The 17142-nt window shown below is 39.4% G+C and overlaps 1 protein-coding gene across 1 annotated transcript in view; it reads left to right on the forward strand.

The window, feature by feature from the left end:
- megf11 (multiple EGF-like-domains 11) overlaps positions 1-17142 on the forward strand; it is a 45608-nt gene that overhangs the window by 15723 nt on the left and 12743 nt on the right. Inside the window, exons 6-11 of the mRNA XM_026311557.1 lie at positions 9140-9386; positions 9516-9636; positions 10530-10666; positions 12148-12360; positions 12848-13022; positions 16701-16821. Coding sequence (XP_026167342.1) covers positions 9140-9386; positions 9516-9636; positions 10530-10666; positions 12148-12360; positions 12848-13022; positions 16701-16821 — 1014 coding nt within the window. The remainder of the gene's footprint in view (positions 1-9139; positions 9387-9515; positions 9637-10529; positions 10667-12147; positions 12361-12847; positions 13023-16700; positions 16822-17142) is intronic.

The following is a 17142-nucleotide window of genomic DNA, read 5'->3' on the forward strand; positions in this document are numbered from 1 at the left end:
TGAGATTCAGATCCAGATGGCTTGAATCATTTCTGCACTGTAACTACAGTATTTTTCTCCTTTTCTCTCTCTCTCTCTCTCTCTCTCTCTCTCTCTCTCTCTCACTCTCTCTCTCTCTCTCTCTGTCACTTTCACAAACTCTTCCTCTGTCTCTCTCTCACACACAGAGCTCCTTAAGTTGCTGTTGTATACTTTTCGCTTCACTTTGACTTTGAGAATCGGGGAGAATAATTCATGGACCTAGTGAGTTTCAGAGACTGGAAGAACAACACTGCTTTCAGAGCCAGCAGTGCATCTGAGATGAACTCCAGGATTTCCTTCTTTTTTAGAGAAGTCTCTAAAGGGTGCACATTATCCTAGAGAGATGATGGTATAAAAGAAAAGCCCTTAATCTACAGTTTTTCTGTGCTAATCAAAGGCTGGAGATGTTTTTCTGTTTCTGTCCTTTCATATTGTAGCAGCTATCTGTCAGTGCCACTGCTCTTCACACCTAATTGATCATAACATGATGCTGTGGTTCTCAAACTTCTATTTTTGAGATATTTGAATATTTCACAAGATACAGTTTAGTAGGTTATTACGTACACTGCTGTTCTGCGTTTTGCTCATTTTTAACTTTTTTTTTTTGGGAAAGCTGAAATTCTACATTTCTAGCATTTTTTGGCTTCTTTCTTAGCAGTTGAGGTTGTTTAAATGCACAAGAGTAAGTTAGATGATTGCACAGATACAGTAAGTTGATAGAGGCCAATTAAACTCTTTGCCTCTAAACTTTTCTCACACAAAATAATCCATCGTGTCAGTCTGTTGGCATTACTGGTGGTCAGGCAGGTAGAAATTCCTAAGATTTATGGCTTCATGATGAGCATTTGCATAATGTGCGATCATTAAAAAGCAATTATCCTTGTGTTTGTGTGTGCATATGTGATTCTGTATTGCTGGGATTCATTTGGAAGGTGGGTAGATGTGCTGATTGTCTGTCTTTAGGCTAAATCATTGTTTGTGTTTCCAGTGAAGGGACAGATCCATACACTGTGACATGTTAGACACATAAAATTGTTGATCTGAGTCAACAAATGACAAGCGATATTTGCTTACACAAGACTCCCGAGAGAGAAATAATCAAAGGCATACAAACAGAAGAAAAAATAACTTCCACTCCATTTGCATTCATACATCTCTGTTTGCCAGGTTAGGTGGTCAATAGGTTTTAGTGCTCTTTGCCTCAAATTTTATTACTTTTCATCGTAGGTGCACCTTATTGTAATTCAAATAATCAAATTAACAGATAGGAAACATTATTTACAAAACCACTCTTTGGGTGTTTTTTTTAAAAAATGACTTATGATGTGGAAGCACATAAAAATAGTAATGAAAAAAGTTTAGTACCTGTTCTCTCTTATCAGGATAATAGTTTCAATTTCATTTCAATCACTGTTTAAAGATGTTAACATAGATCCAACAGCAATCCATTAAAGTTTATAGTCACATAGTCAAATTCAAGTTATCATGGTGGAAATAAGGTAGAATTTTATCATTTCACCATAATAAGCTGCTGTGGTGTTAAGTTCTCTAAAATATAGCAGACATTAGCTACAGTAAATACATAAATGGCTCATTTATAGTTATGAGAACAAATATTAAATATATATAGCGATTCATTATATAATATATGGCTTATCAAATGAGCTTTCCATTTCCAAATTGAAAAAAGAGAGAATAGTTCAGTGAAATATACTGTAAGTGTTAGCAACATGCTGAGCATACAGTAAGTCAGCAGTGATTCAGTAGTAGAAATATTTCCATTGGCGTTTTGATATATTTATTCCACTGAGGAAAAAAATGTTGCAGTACAATAAAACTGTCAAGAATTCAAATTGACCACAACTGCTGTAGTCTGTGAAGAATTAAACTGCTATCTTCAGCGGACACCTTTCAAAGCTCACTGAGAGTTTTGTCAGTGACAACACAGCAGGTGGTCATTGAGCTTTGGGACATTAAAACTGAGGCATCATTAATTGTCAACCATTTTGTGAATTTTAGACATTGAAACATCAGTTTAGAAATTATTTGATTTGAAATTGGATTATTTTATTTTGAAGTATTTTCCGAGTTCAATATTTGTATGTATGTAATGTAGACCAAAGTAGTGGATTAATAAGTAATTGAAATTTTGATAATAAGCATAAAAAGATAAAAGCAGATTATCTGATAATGAAAATCATGGATTTCACGTTCACATTTGAAGACAATTGGTACATCTGCTTTTCTGTCGTTTTATTTGCTTTCACATAGTTTTATAGATCACAGTTTATGTGTTTGTCAAATTTGGTGTCTAGTTTTTTATGTTAGTACTTGTTCACTGAAACACTGGTGATTTTACACTAACCAAACCTGCTTCTATAGCCTGCTACCTACAGTACAGCAGCCTGGCACGTGGATAATTGATGCCATGTAGATGTTGCTGGGTTAAAAAAATCTCTTTCAGGTTCACGGTTCTGTAAACAAGTAAACAACAACTAGACTCACCTGTGACTACCTCTTGCCTACTCTTGAAACAATCTTGCATGTTGTGTCACGTGAAACATGTCTTATGCAGTAACAGCCTGTTTATGCGCTGGGTTAAATTTTGTGTGTGTGTATTGTAGAGCAAAAGTCATACTATAGATCCAGAAGTGCACTAATTAGTACCATGTGTACAAATTTAACAGCTGAACCTTTTTTCTCTAGTTTAGTGCCTTAATTATTAAGACCACTTATTTGAATCAAGTCATCCACAGTTCTTTAATTAGGAGACCTGAGGCAATACAATAGACTATCGTACAGTAGTCTTATACTCAAAATAAAAGACACAATTAGCACAGTGTGAAAAAGTAATATTAATACTAACTGCAAGTAAAAGTCCTGCATTCAGACTTTTAATGAAATAAAAGCATATACACTCTGGCAAAAAATGTATTTTGGTATGCTCATTATGCAGAATGGCCACAATTATTGAGGCATTAATATGTAAGCAGTGCTTTAATGTTCATGTGGGTTGAGATGGGGTTAATTTTAACCACTTTACATACTATTTGGTAGTTTTGTCATTAACAATGCATCACATTTTATTATTATACTGTATGTTTTCTATGTACAATTGTAATTGTAAAGGTAACTTGTTAAGTTAAAGTACTTATTACACTTTGCCTCTAAAATGGAGAGTATATTCTAAAGTTATTATAGAGTATATTAAAGCATTTTAAAATTGAATTATATACAGTACTTGAGTAAATCTAAATGAGTTGTTTGCGTATTCAGAATTTAAAATTCCCAACACAGCTGCATTAATGCCACAGAAAACATGAAATATTGTGCTGCAGAGTCTTTGACTTTTTCATGATGATGATGGGGGTGCCCCTATTGGTATTATATGAATGTCCATCAGTCTCCACTTTGTAACCGCACTGCTCACATCGACTGCTATTTCTACATGGCACATGCTGCTTCATCCTAATTAGATTTAATAATTGAAAATAGGAAATCTATATGTGCAAATTAAGTGTGGTAACTGTTGGTTTTATTGGGTTGACATTGTTTTTTTTGAGTAGCCACATCATTGCTCTTGAATGATCTACTGTTGTGTGTAATGTCTGTGATGCAATACAATCATGGCTTTATTTACACTCCAGACACCTCTGCTCTGATTGCTTTTTTGTTGCTGTCCTGAGGCCAGACAGCAGAGGGTTTGGTTTCTGCAGGACAGGGTGAGGGGTAAATTATTAATTGAAAGGAAGAGTGGGCTGTGTAACAATTTGCTGATCCAGAAGCTTTCATGAGCTGTATCAAGTTCTGTTGAACACATGACTCGTTTATTGCACTGAAGTGAAAGCATCTCTCACAGCCTATTCGCATTACAGCTCAACATGGCCACTTTTATTAGAATGGGGGGCTGCTCTTTTAAGTAGTAGTAGTAATGTATAGTGCGTTTTTTAGAATAAAGTGTGAGATGGGCTGGTCTTGTCGCTCTTGGTCAACCACAGATCCTGTTAACCCTGTTAGAGCTGGGTTGCACAGAAGATGGCTGGCACATGCATGGGCTTGAATCGATCCAGGGTCACATCCTGAAAAAAACTTGGACAAATGATCAGATCTTTCTCAGGATTAACAACCAGGCCAGATTTTTTAATCAGTAATGTATAGTCCTAAAACAATTAAGCTGTTCACTCATTAGTTTTGTAGTTCCAAATAAGCAATGGTCAGATCTTGTTACTGCTTATACAACTGCAAGGTGGTATCAGGAGGGACCATATGGTGCATTACACTGAGACTGTCTGAGCAGCAAACTCTGTTCAGACAGTCCCAGTGTTGTGTTGTGGACTTCATGGTCCCCCAGGGGAGGAGGAACACACAGGCACTCAACTAAGATGAATTAGGGCAGGACAAGCGACACGCCCAACAGCAGAAGCTGCAGCAAGCCGTTATTCCAATTCAGCAGAACTGCCCCCATGACTATTGGCAGTTTCTTTTGTATATTTAGAAATTCATTCGTCAAGCTCTTTGGGGGATGTATCCAAAGTGTTTACTCGTAGTGTCTGGCTTTTCTGAGGTCTAATAAATAACAGTGTAATAGGTATCAGCAGAACATGGGGGGGGGGGGGGGGGGGGTAAGCTCAGTGGAGCTCGTGTTGCAGCGTATTGGCAGCTTTTACAGCCCCAAGTTTAACAAAGCTGTAAGACATTTATCACTCAATGCAAATTTAGCACTTTAAACAACAATCATCATTTTCCCTCAAGACCCTGGTGCCAATCCTGTCTCCTTTTCACTCTATTAGTCTGCATCATTGAGTCAAAGCTGTGATGAATAGCTGAATGTTGAGTTGGGCTTTTATTGAATAACTTCTATTACAAGTAGCTTGTATTGACTGAAGAGCGGGATATTACATATTCTTGTGTCAGCTAAATTGTAGGCAGAATTGTTTCATTGTTTCTTTGAGAATCCTTTAAAAAAATCCTTTCACCATTTAAAATCACAAAAGAAAGACCATCTCTTCATGCCTTTTATTTTACATTATGACTTGCTGGTATTTAATCTGGTCACGAAGTGTAATTTGAAAATTCAGATCTGTCAAGGAAAAAAACAAAAAAAAAAATCTAGTGGTAAAGTAGAAATTCAAAGGTTCACTCCTCTCATGGGGCAATGCAGGAGACTCATCAAGACAATGAGTCACACTGCTTTGCTTTGTCACAAGCTCTGCTGAAAAGTAAGCGAGGAATAAAATGCTCTCAGGAGTCGGAACATTTTGCCGTCTAATGTCTTCAGTGAGTTAAGTTATTCCTCAAGTGTCAATGGTGTGTGTTAATAATGGTTATGCGACAGTGAGTGACTCAGGCAGTGGGGAGTGAAGTCGGGCTGTGTGCCAGATATTCCAAGAGCAGTAACGTGGTTTTCCCAGTTAGAGCTGGCAAAGCAGCAAGAAACTGTCTGCCCCAAGCACAGCGAGTAGCCAGTATTTATACCAGTCCAGTCATGATTCTAATTGAAGTTTGCTTTTGCTGTGCATCCAGCTAAATAAATAAAATGTAGAATGTCTTTAAAATTGAATGATATGTACAGTGTTTAAAGAGCTTGACTCAGGCCCTTATTTTGAATTCAGCTTTGAGAAGCTTATAGCAGCTTTCTGTGGCACGGACTCCCCCTCACAGAGAACAGTGACAAACATTTGAAGAGGCCAAGTTCAGAACTTCTGAATGAACTCAGCTGCTGAAAGCTGTTTGGTTTTAATCCTGTTGCAGCCAGCCCCTGATCATGCAGACTCTTGAGCACACTTCAAAGCTTAGCACCACCATGATGGCTCTCTCAGCCCATTCTTGGACATCACCTTCAGAAGTTTACTATCTGCCAGTACCTCTCAGTGTGATCTGTTTTGTTCCAGCCAAGGGGATTATACCCAGCACCTTGGGATTGGACCTTTCCCTGTGTGTGAGGTTATCCACATTGCAGCTGTTATGTTTTATGGGCTCTGAGAGTCCAGGCTGGCTAGTGTATATGTCCTCTGGTTAAACTGACTGACCCAGACCAGACCAGTTAATGGGCTGGATTGCACCTTCTCTAGTTTTAGCGTGGGATTCACTGCCTACACACAAAAATCCACAGGGGGTCCACATCACCTCGCACAATTTAGCTGTACTCTTTAGAAGCTGAAGACTTCGTGCTACATGCTACTTTCTTCTGCCATTTCTCTCTGTTTTTGCCTGCAGCTCATCATGAACTCTGACTCCTTAATCACAGTTAAATGCTGTCAGAAATGGGAAGTGAGAGACTACTGGGTAAAGTTTGAGAACCTCTGTGTAGGAGAGAGACAGCGAGATAATGGGCTTTGCGCTCGATATGCTGAGGCCTCTAACTGCAAGCTAAAGAAGGTTTAGAACTTCAAATGGTAACATTTGTTGAGTTTTAAGCACCAAAAAGTCTGCAAATTAAGCATTGGATAGATTTCAGTTTATTTCTGTTTTTCTCTACTGCTCTGGGTATTTTTACTGACATCATATTTTGTGCTATATATGTAAGAATACAAAAAAATACACACTTAATATGGTCAAGGTCTGAAGCTGAAACCAGAGGTGGTGATGCCTGGGTACATACACTGCCTGTTTTTCTGCTATGCTGAGGGAGCTCTGTCGAGCTGAAGTGGCTCTGATGAGTGCTTATAGACTGCTGAACCAAGTTGCAGCTAAACTGCTCATCCATTACCCCAGCCGCCTGCACACACCTCAGATTTAATGTGCCAGGGTCGTTTGCGTAGCAGTAGCTCAACCTTCAGGGAACTCATTCATGCCAGACTGGAGGCTGGGAACAGATTAGATCAAATCAATGTGAGGCCTGTATTGTAGCCTCTAGCCTGTCCGATCGCAGAAGTAATACTGCAATAGCCCAGTGTTTCGGGACCCCCTTCAGAGTAGACCTGTCTGTATCAGGGAAGGGCTGATCATCTTCCTGCTGTGTACCTGGAAAAACAGGCTTCAGTGCAGAACATGAAACTGTGTTCATTAAGCTTCTGCTCCAGCTGATGAGAGCTCTGGCAAAGCGAGCATACAAGGAGGAGGTGTAGCATCTTTACACTTACAACTGAGTTTACAATGATGTGATGTGATAGTAGAATATTGTCCATCCTGGCTGCTGTTCCAACCTGGATCTCAATCTGGGCTTTTACGTGAGGCAGTACAGCTGCCGCTGCTGCTCGGCTCCTGATGGAGAGACATAAGGCCATACCAATCACTTAAATCACAGCTAGATCCTCAAAAGAGCAATTGCCCTGGTGAGAGTGACAGCCCACTACCCCAGCTCAGTGCTGATTGTTCTTTACATAAAAGCTGCTGTTCATTTAACCTTGAAGATTAGCTATTTGATTGCTGTTTATGGGATTTATTGAATTTTTTTTTCAAAGAACCAGGCCCTGAGAAATGTGGGAATTGCTTGTTTTACATCATTCCCTCGGATCCCACTAGTAATGTTACTGAGCTATTTACATCAGCCTATGTTAAGCAACTAGGTTATATAACTTAACCAATTTTCTAGAGTGCCAATATAATAATACAGCTGGGAAGACTAATTTTGCTGCTCATTGTTACTCAGGTAAGGTATGGCACCCCTGGGGTATGTGCACAGTCATTACAGAACATTGTCTCATCCAGGTGTGATTCCATCAAATCGAACCTTTCTGCACTATTACTCTAAGTTCTTTACAATTAGATGAGTAAAAGTAGATTTAGCAAAGTTTGAAAATGAGCATGTGTCTGCACAGTTATAGAAGTTTGACAGTTTTTTCTCTACACTGGCTGACTGTATTGCACCTGCAAAAAGGTGTTAAAACATACAACTAACAAAACTTATATATATATGTGACAAATCACTCCTTATGTTCTTAGTCTTTGCATCCCCATTGGCTCGTCCCTATAGTCACTGAGAAGTGTGAAAAGCTTGTACATTTGCTTCCCATTTATTTTCAGATTAATTTCAGGGTGTTGTTAAGACCTCTCTCCATGATGGTTGTGGCATTTAGTCCAACACATGATATTGCTCCACCACTTTCTTAGGAACAGAATTTCAGAACAGAACCATTTAAATTAATCATATAGTATTAGTTGCCCTATTAGGAGGAAAGTGTCAGGAATAACACATAGAATCTATATCATTTCCAGTCTGAGTGAAAATGACTTGTAGATAAATCAATCAATGAATCTGCAATAATTCTGACAATTACATTTTTAGGTTTCAATGTAATTAATTATATTATATTATAACAATGAGGTAACCTACTGACACCATAGCAATATTTATATCAAACCAGTCCAAAAATGAGAGGGATAACAGGTAGGTGATATGAGATGCACTTTTATTGTTTCTTTCTATCGGTACATATCGGCTTGACTAAAAGATAATTTTGTTTTAGCCTTTACTTAATTAAACGAAAGCACAGAGCCATGTTTGTAAACTCTCTATGCTGTGATTTTTTTTTAGCCAGAAGCCTTATTGTGTCACTTGTCTGGGATACCAACAGGATTAATGTTTTGAAATGCTGATATAGACAGGAAATATGAATTTAGCTCTGCACTGTTGCTGGCTTTATACTTGTCTTACATAAGCTCATACTACACATACTGGAGCAGTGCTTTGAAGTGTGAAACAGAGGCTCAGTGGTCACACAAACAGTCTCATTTGATTTCTGGCTCAGGTCCTTTCTGTGTGTGGAGATGGCATGTTATCCCTGTCTTCCTGTGTCCAGAACTGTGAGTGAAATGTGTGACTCAGTGGGTACTCCGTGATGAATAGCAACCTGTGGAAGATGCTCCTCTGCTTTTTGCTCATGATTGGATACACTCCTGCACCAAGACAGTAAATACAGTAGTGTAAAAGATATCAAATAGGTTTTTTATTATGGCACTCTAAGAAAGTAGGTTTCATACTACAAAGATAACAAATAATTAGCAGGGAGGAGTAATTCCCTGAAACATATTCATGATTCAAAATTATACATGAATACTATTGCTTTGTTTGCTTGCTTTAATTGACATATTTTCAAAAAGCTTTTAATGATGGTGCATATTGTCTTTTGTTTTGTTACTCTGCCACGTCTGATGCCACTTCTCTCTGTGCCCGCAGGCTGTGAGAATGACTACTGGGGACCTCATTGCAGTAATCGGTGCCAGTGCCAAAATGGGGCTAAGTGTAACCCCATCACAGGTGCCTGTGTCTGCACTGATGGGTACCAGGGATGGCGTTGTGAAGAGCTCTGTGAGCGTGGTTACTATGGCAAGGCATGCCAACTACCCTGCCAGTGTCTCAATGGTGCCACCTGCAACCACGAGACAGGAGAGTGCATCTGTGCACCAGGGTACACAGGGGCTTTGTGAGTACCAGTAGCATATTTACTTCTCTGTCACTTACTCTGCGGTGTCTATGAAAAAATTGTTGTGCCATTTTGTTGATTGTCTGTTTGTTCTTTGTCTTGAAATTTGACTCTTGACTGTGGTGACAGCTGTGGACTGCGTTGTCCCTCTGGAAGTCATGGGCCTCATTGTGAGCAGCGCTGCCCCTGTCAGAATGGAGGAACATGCCACCACATCACTGGAGACTGTTCCTGCCCCGCTGGGTGGACGGTAGGTCACAGGCAAAGGAGGGACATGTCGAGCACATATAATATTGAGAGAATCCGGGAAACTACTACAGTAGTGGTGATGATTGAACATTGAACTAAACATGGACACCCACAGTCAAATATAAAGTTTAACTGTTGGAAAATCCTTGTGGACTAGTGGGTTAAGGCAAAGTTACATTTATTCTAGCTGAGGACTTTTGTTGCATGTCATCCTCCCTGCTCTCTCCACACATACTGCACCTGTGTCTACTGTCAAATTATCAAGTAAAGACAAGAAAGAAAAAAAAAATCAGTTTCCCTTAAAAATTGTTTGAGCAATACTCACAATATGAATCATTTCAGTTAATTACAGTTTTTACATATTGTGATTTGATGTCATTTCTGAAAATTCTATTGAGAAGGTTATTGTGTCTGAAATAACCAGATAAAAATGTTTTCTACAACAAATCTTTTTCTACAAACAGTTTTCTAAATGTTAAAATAATCCATTCATGCACTAAAGCTTTTTTGCTCTTTGATTTGTTACCATGCACAAACTAACCTAGAATACCAAGAAATCTTAAAAGTACAACCACTTTAATAAAAACTCTAACAGCTGACAGATCTCCACCATGGTATGGTATGTAAATCTGCGTGAAATAAAACATATATTTATACAGTAATGATAATTGTTTATCCAGGGTAATTAAAATAATCTAATGCTGTTGTCTGAATGGAGGTCAGTAATGACCACTTTATCAGGTAAAAATCTTGTGCTGTATAATATTACAAAATATTACATAAACAGAAAAACAAACAGTATCTAAACTATAATAAAGTTTGAGTTTGGTCCTGGGTGTGTCACTTTTGACGATGTGTTTTTTTTTTTGTTTTTTTTTGTTGGCTCATGTTCAGGGTGCAGTTTGTGCCCAGCCCTGCCCTCTGGGCAAGTACGGCATTAACTGCAGCAAGGACTGCTCCTGTCGTAACAGCGGACTGTGTGACCACATCACAGGACAGTGCCAGTGTGCAGCTGGTTTTAGTGGACCCAGGTATGAAAGAATTATTATGCAGGCAAGGCTTTTTTAAAGTACTCTGCCTGTACTCCTACTTTGAAAATAGGTCTGACGATGGCATAATTTATTGATACTGGTATTTAATGCAAAAAGACAGTTTCATCCTGACAGGTACACAATAAACAGTCAGTGATTGACCTATTCTCTTTGTTGACTTTCAAATAAGGTACAAACCTGGCTGTTCTCTCAAAAGAGAAAGAAAATGTTAGAATAATCTCACGCTGAAGAGAAATAAGCATGCATAAATGCCCATTAGTCCATCTGAAGGTGGATTTGAAGCTTTTAATAGGGATGTATATATTTAATTAATCTCGTACTTCATACTGGCCCGCAAGGTTTCATGTCTTCAACCTTCATCCTCCTCCACACCCAGTTTGTCCATTGATCTCACCATGGGCTACATGCTGTTTGGATTCTGCTCATTAATTATAAGTAATGGGCCTATATTAAGGTCTCATTGAAATCCACAGATCTTTTTAGTTCCCAATGCCTGCCAGAGCAGCCCAGAGCAGCCTGAGTTTATTAGTTCAGCTAAAGCAATTGTCTCTTGGATGGAAACACTTCCTCGACCAGACCTTTCCTTTACTTTATTATTTTGCAAAATTGCCCTCATTCATTTTGTCAGTGGCAGGTGAATTAACCTGCCAGGAATAATCTGAGATTGTGTTATCCCCCACCCTCTCCTGTCTAGTATAATAATACCTTTGTCCCCTGATAAAACTAAAGCTGGGGTAATTTAAACATGAAACATAACTCGCCCATTTTATAATGTAATTGAGCTATTTGTAATAGCTTTGTTAGACTCTTGAGATTGATACTCCACTAGGACTGGATAGTTAAGTCAGTATATTTAAGTGAAGAAAAAAAAAATCAATTTTCTGATCTACTTCAGTGCTTCATGTGGAGAAATTCCTCAGTAATTTTAATTTCAGTGGTTAATGATGATTACTAAGTCATGTCCAGCTCCTGTAGAGAAACAGGAGTCCTGACTGCTGACAGCAGGAGCTGCTTTTAGGGCTTTCCTGTGAAATTTTGTCACTCTTGGATTTAAAAAAAAAAAAAATCTCAAATAAAACATTCATTATTTAAACAATAATAAATAATGAATTTCATTGGTTACTTTACTGGTGTCTAAAAGGTTTAGTTCAAAATGAACCATAATGAGCCATAATTTCAAACACTTACTAATAAACCTTCACCGTTGCCATCTGTCCAAAATATATATTTCATATTTTCACTCACTCGTAAAGATTTTTTTAAAGTGTGTTGATTGACTAATTTATTTACTATTAACTTTATTAATAGTTTCATCTCCAAATTTTCAATGTACACAGCTTCTTTAACCTTTTTCCCCGATCTGAGCTCCATGCTTACTGTCATGACTATTTTTTGAATGTACTTGACATTTTTAAAACACTAATTTAAAGGCATTGTGATTGCTCTGTTATCTTTCCCAGGTGTCAGGACGACTGTCCTGTGGGCACCTTTGGTTCGCAGTGTAACCAGAAGTGTGAGTGTCAGAATGGAGCCAAATGTCACCATATCAATGGAGCCTGCCTGTGTGAAACAGGGTTTAAAGGGCCTAATTGCCAAGAGAGGTTCTGTCCCCCAGGCCTCTATGGCCTTATCTGTGACAAGTACTGCCCTTGTAATACCACCAACACGTTGAGGTAAGTGAGACATCAGTGCAAGACCACACGCAGCTTCACTCTGACCAAGCCCTGAAGCAAAGCCCTCCTGTAGCGCCAAATGAATGAAGACTTCTCCAACTCAATTTTGCCTCCTCTTAGCTCTAACCCAGTGCTCATTTTGAAGTCTGGACACCTCTTAGCCATGTCATCCAGTTAGCTTTTAATCGCGACCTTTGCTTCATTTATAATTTCTCAACAGCATTCATAGTTAATGCAATGTTAATGCTCTGATTCCGGCTGGAGTTGGGCACCGACTGTAGGAGTCATTATAGAACGAAGGATAAAAGGGACACCTCATTTATCTGAAACTAGCGCACAGACACATAGATGCATGAATTGCTCTTCATGCCGACTTCACACTTTGACCCTGCTCAGGAATGAAGTGTTGATACTCTCAGCGCTGAAACTTCGCCTCACTCATTTTCTTCCTGTTGTTGTCCCATCACTTTTTCTCATTACGTTGTAGCTGCCACCCGCTTTCTGGTGAATGCACATGCTCTGCGGGATGGACAGGGCTTTACTGTAATGAGACCTGCCCTCCTGGATACTATGGAGATGGATGCATGCTGCCTTGCCACTGTACCAATGGAGCTGACTGCCATCCTGTCACAGGGGCTTGTATATGTGCCCCTGGGTTCATGGTGAGTGTCACGTACCTTCAGTGTTGTTTAATTGTACTTAAGTCAGTGGCTGCTATCATCATAGTTTTTCATGGTTATTTTAGATAAATTATGCTTTTTGTTATTGTTATTTTTATGGTACTTGTCTCATAATTCTATTCTGAGACAGGCAGCATGCAATTATCAGCAATTATTAAAGTATTAATAGTATAGAAAGGAGAAAGAAAAGAAACATGGAAAAAGAGGAAAGTTTCAAAGGTATTGAACCAAAAGGAAGACAAAGAGGGAAAAAAGAGAGGAAAAGGAAGGATTTAAAACATTTGAAACCAATCCAACATCAATCCATAAAATATCATGCCTTTGTGATCAAAAAGATTAGAAAGAGTAAAGAAATTCCACATGCTTTGACATACTTCATTCTTCTAATATATGAGTTTCATGTGAAGTTGTACTGTGGCTTTGATTTGTATTTCATGTTATTTGTGGCTGCAGTAAAATGTAAAATGTGTCTCTGTGGTCATAATGTTCTGGAAGTGGTCCCAGTTTTACTTTAGAAGCTTTTTGTACATAGACAGGCAGAAGCAAGGTGAGACATTTTATTATTGCTGTGTTATGGATGTGCACCATAAGAAATTCCTTGCTAAATGGTTCATTTTCTGGTACAAGCCTGTGCAGACATTAATAATCTGTCATGTGCATTTTATAAATGCACTCGATATGCCTTAACTTTTAGTATCAGAGGGGGAAAAGAGAGAGCAAGCTTTGATCTATATTCTTGACCAATTAGGAGAAAATTTAAACTTTGACCTATATATGGTTTAGTTTTAGTGGTTTTTGTCCAGCTGTATTGTCCCCTTTTACAACTGTCAAATTAGTTAGGTAACTTCAATCAGTTTTCCCATTCTGTTTCTTGTCTTGCAATCTGAAGTTACAGAGAAATAGAAATCGAGAGGGAACATTTCCGCCAACATTACATTTCAGTGGAAATTGCCTGTGTCTTACAGCATGCCACTGTAGTGAATTGAGCTACAGAGCGAGGCCACAGACTGTGTCTTAATTTGCTCCACCTGTTCTCTTTGGCGGCTACTGGGAAGGGTTGCCAGATCCATTAAACAGACCTAGAGGGCAGAAGCTGGATAGAAAAGGAGGCAGTCAGATGGGAACAGACGCGCCTCATATGGAGGTGTGTGTGTGTGTGTGTAAAAAAATAGGAGGGGACACTCATGGCAGTTAGTTTTACCAAAGCTGCAGCTGTGCGAACAACACAAATGGGTTGTTTGAAAGGTAGAGTTGTGACTGTGGCTCTTACCTGTAAGTAAGTGTAAGTGTGTAACTTTTGGCCATATGCTTGGTACCTGATCATTGTCTTGCTGTGGGCCTTTTAAACTGTGTTTGATGACGGCACTGCCCATAATTGCTTGTGAAGTCACGTCCCCAGGGGACAGCTGATAGGACTAAGCCTCCCTGCTGCATTTTTGTTTTGAGTCCCATAGGGGGGTAAACCAAACAAAGTGTTGGAGCAGACTGAGCTACTGCATGCTTGATTTAGCTCTAGTAATTGGACATGCTCTTTTTGACTGGGACAAAGTGATTACATGTTACCTACTCAGGCATTGTCCTTGCAATCTGTAACATGTTCTGACAGTAACGTGTCTCATCTATATCTATAGTTTGCGCAGATTCTCTTGTTATGGTGGTATGTGAAATACAAAAGCAATACAAATGGATTCCACTCTGCTTTTGTAGGTGGTAAAAACAAATCACTTTTCTCTCTTAGGGCTTTTTAGCCTCATCAAAAACTTCAGAGGTTCATTTTCTGTCTTGGTGCATGAATTTTAAACTGCAGTCACTCATCCAGCGGTTAGATGAACTGTTAAGGAGTGAGACTGATTGGTAATTAGCGGTGCCATTTGCATCTAGTCTCAGTGGATATCAGGCTGATCAATGTTGTGTCAGCAAGAGGCTTTCTGGAAAAATAATGTTTTCCAGGTACTTAAAGATACTAATAGATATGAATTCAGCTCTTTGGCCAAGGAGAACCTGGCTGCCTCTCACTGACTCAGGTTTAGTTACTGCCTCTATTGGCTATGTAGTTACGTAAGGTCCTGCTGCTCTCGTGCGATGGACTGACAGCCCGTGTATTAATAATGATTCTCCACATAGAGACTTCTATCCTTCGCAGCTCAGAAGGAATATGAATCAGTCGACTAATGAGAGCACTGCCTTTCCTCTCTTGAGAGCAGACCAACCACTGGTATCTGCACCATAAGGGTGAAGCCAAGTGGAATCCGACGCAGCCATGGGTGCAGTAAAATCCATGTGGTCATTTGTGGCTGCATGGCGTCTTATCCATGAGTCCAGTCACCAGTAAATTGCCTGCACTCTGAAGACTGAACCCCCTACGCCTCTAACCCTCCTGGCTGGTCAAATTTCTCTCCACACTTTGAACAACTGTAACTGAACTGCTATTGTTAGCAGTCTTGGAGCTGTCATTTTCAGCAGAACAAAGGTTATTGCAACTGATTGATAAAAATTTCATTCACAGACAGGCGCTTTTATGTGGTGTACGGGGAGGAGAGATGTTTTAAGATGTGTGTTCTGCCCCTGGCGTCCACTGGCTCGTTTCTTCCTGCCTCCTGTTTAAACTGAGTTTAAAATGATAATGAGAGCAGTGAGCAGCCAGCAGTCCCTCAGTGCTTTGGTGAGTGAAGCAAGAACCACTCAAGACTCCTCTGGGTCACTAATTGGAACTCTAAATCATTGTGTCACCTGTCACTCAAGGCAGAGTTTGAAAGGGAAGGTGTGGGAATCCATAGACTGGCTGTGATTGGTACAAGACTAGTGGAGCTGGTCTGTGCTCAGTCATTAAAGCAAAGAAACTGTAATGACAGCAGGCTGCAGAGGACAGGGAATGAGTACTCCAGGTCTTTTACCAGATAGTTCACCCTAACACCACAGTAAAAGACTTAAACACTGCAACACAGTAGCTGCTGATCTCCCATTGGCATACTATCTAATAGTAGGTTACACTGTCCATCCACTTGCAGAATTTATTTTTTTGATTTTAATGTTTACCCAACATTATACCCGTTTCATATGACCAAAGCCCTAAACAGTCACCCTTGACTGACAGCCACTGTTGGCCTGAGGAGGCTGTAGACACCCACAAGCTGATACACAAGTCCACCAGCCAAGTAAAGTGCTTCACGACAAGGTTTACGATATACACCTTTTGTGCAGGGCGTCCACTGCTCTCCACTGATTAAACAGGAAACCCCTCAAGAGAATAACCTAAAGGGAGACATGGAGAGAGCTAAAGAAAGTAGCAGTACAGAAGTGCAGTGAAGGAGAGTTGCAAAAAACAATGCATAGCTGGCAGCAGCTGCTGTCAGAATATATAGAGTGTATAATTGGAAGTTAGGAGGAGATAGCTTGGGTGATCAAGTGTGGACCAGCCTCTTGAATTTCAGTTATCATAAATCCACTCAGCTCTTCATTCTGTATGTAGATATAACTGGTCCAAACAACAGTTCAATTAGCTTTAGACAATTGCAGTGGACCTTTCCTGTCTTTCTGTCTGCGTTCACGGAGCATATATTCTTATATTCTTATTCCTATTTTAGGTGTGTCAGAGTCAGCATTTATTACCATGCTGATTCTTTGTCTCATGACTTTACAATTTCTTTTTTTTAACCACAGGGTGAGGACTGTGCAACGGTGTGTCCTCCTGGTCTATATGGACCAAGCTGCATGTCCACCTGCTCCTGCCATAATCATGCATCCTGCTCTCCCATTGATGGCTCCTGTATCTGCAGGGAAGGTACAGTGTTACAGACAAATGATGGAGGTTCACAACAACTACTTAGCTTTGTAAGATCGATTTACCAATAATTTGGCTGTAGATAGTCTGGGTATACCCCTTCTTACCAAAATGAACAGCTTCCACAATAACTTTACATAATGAAGGTCTGATTTCTCTTGTAATGTGTAATGGAGATTATATTGGAGACTAACACTTGTTTTCTTTTACACTATGTATTGCCATAAGACCCCAGTCCCTTCTTCTGCTTGTTACATTCAGTTTTCTTTTTAGCAAATCAGTATAATATAAGGTATTTTTATGGATTATTTTTAGGGGAAA

Source organism: Mastacembelus armatus, chromosome 6 (assembly GCF_900324485.2).
Source record: "Mastacembelus armatus chromosome 6, fMasArm1.2, whole genome shotgun sequence".
NCBI lineage: Eukaryota > Metazoa > Chordata > Actinopteri > Synbranchiformes > Mastacembelidae > Mastacembelus > Mastacembelus armatus.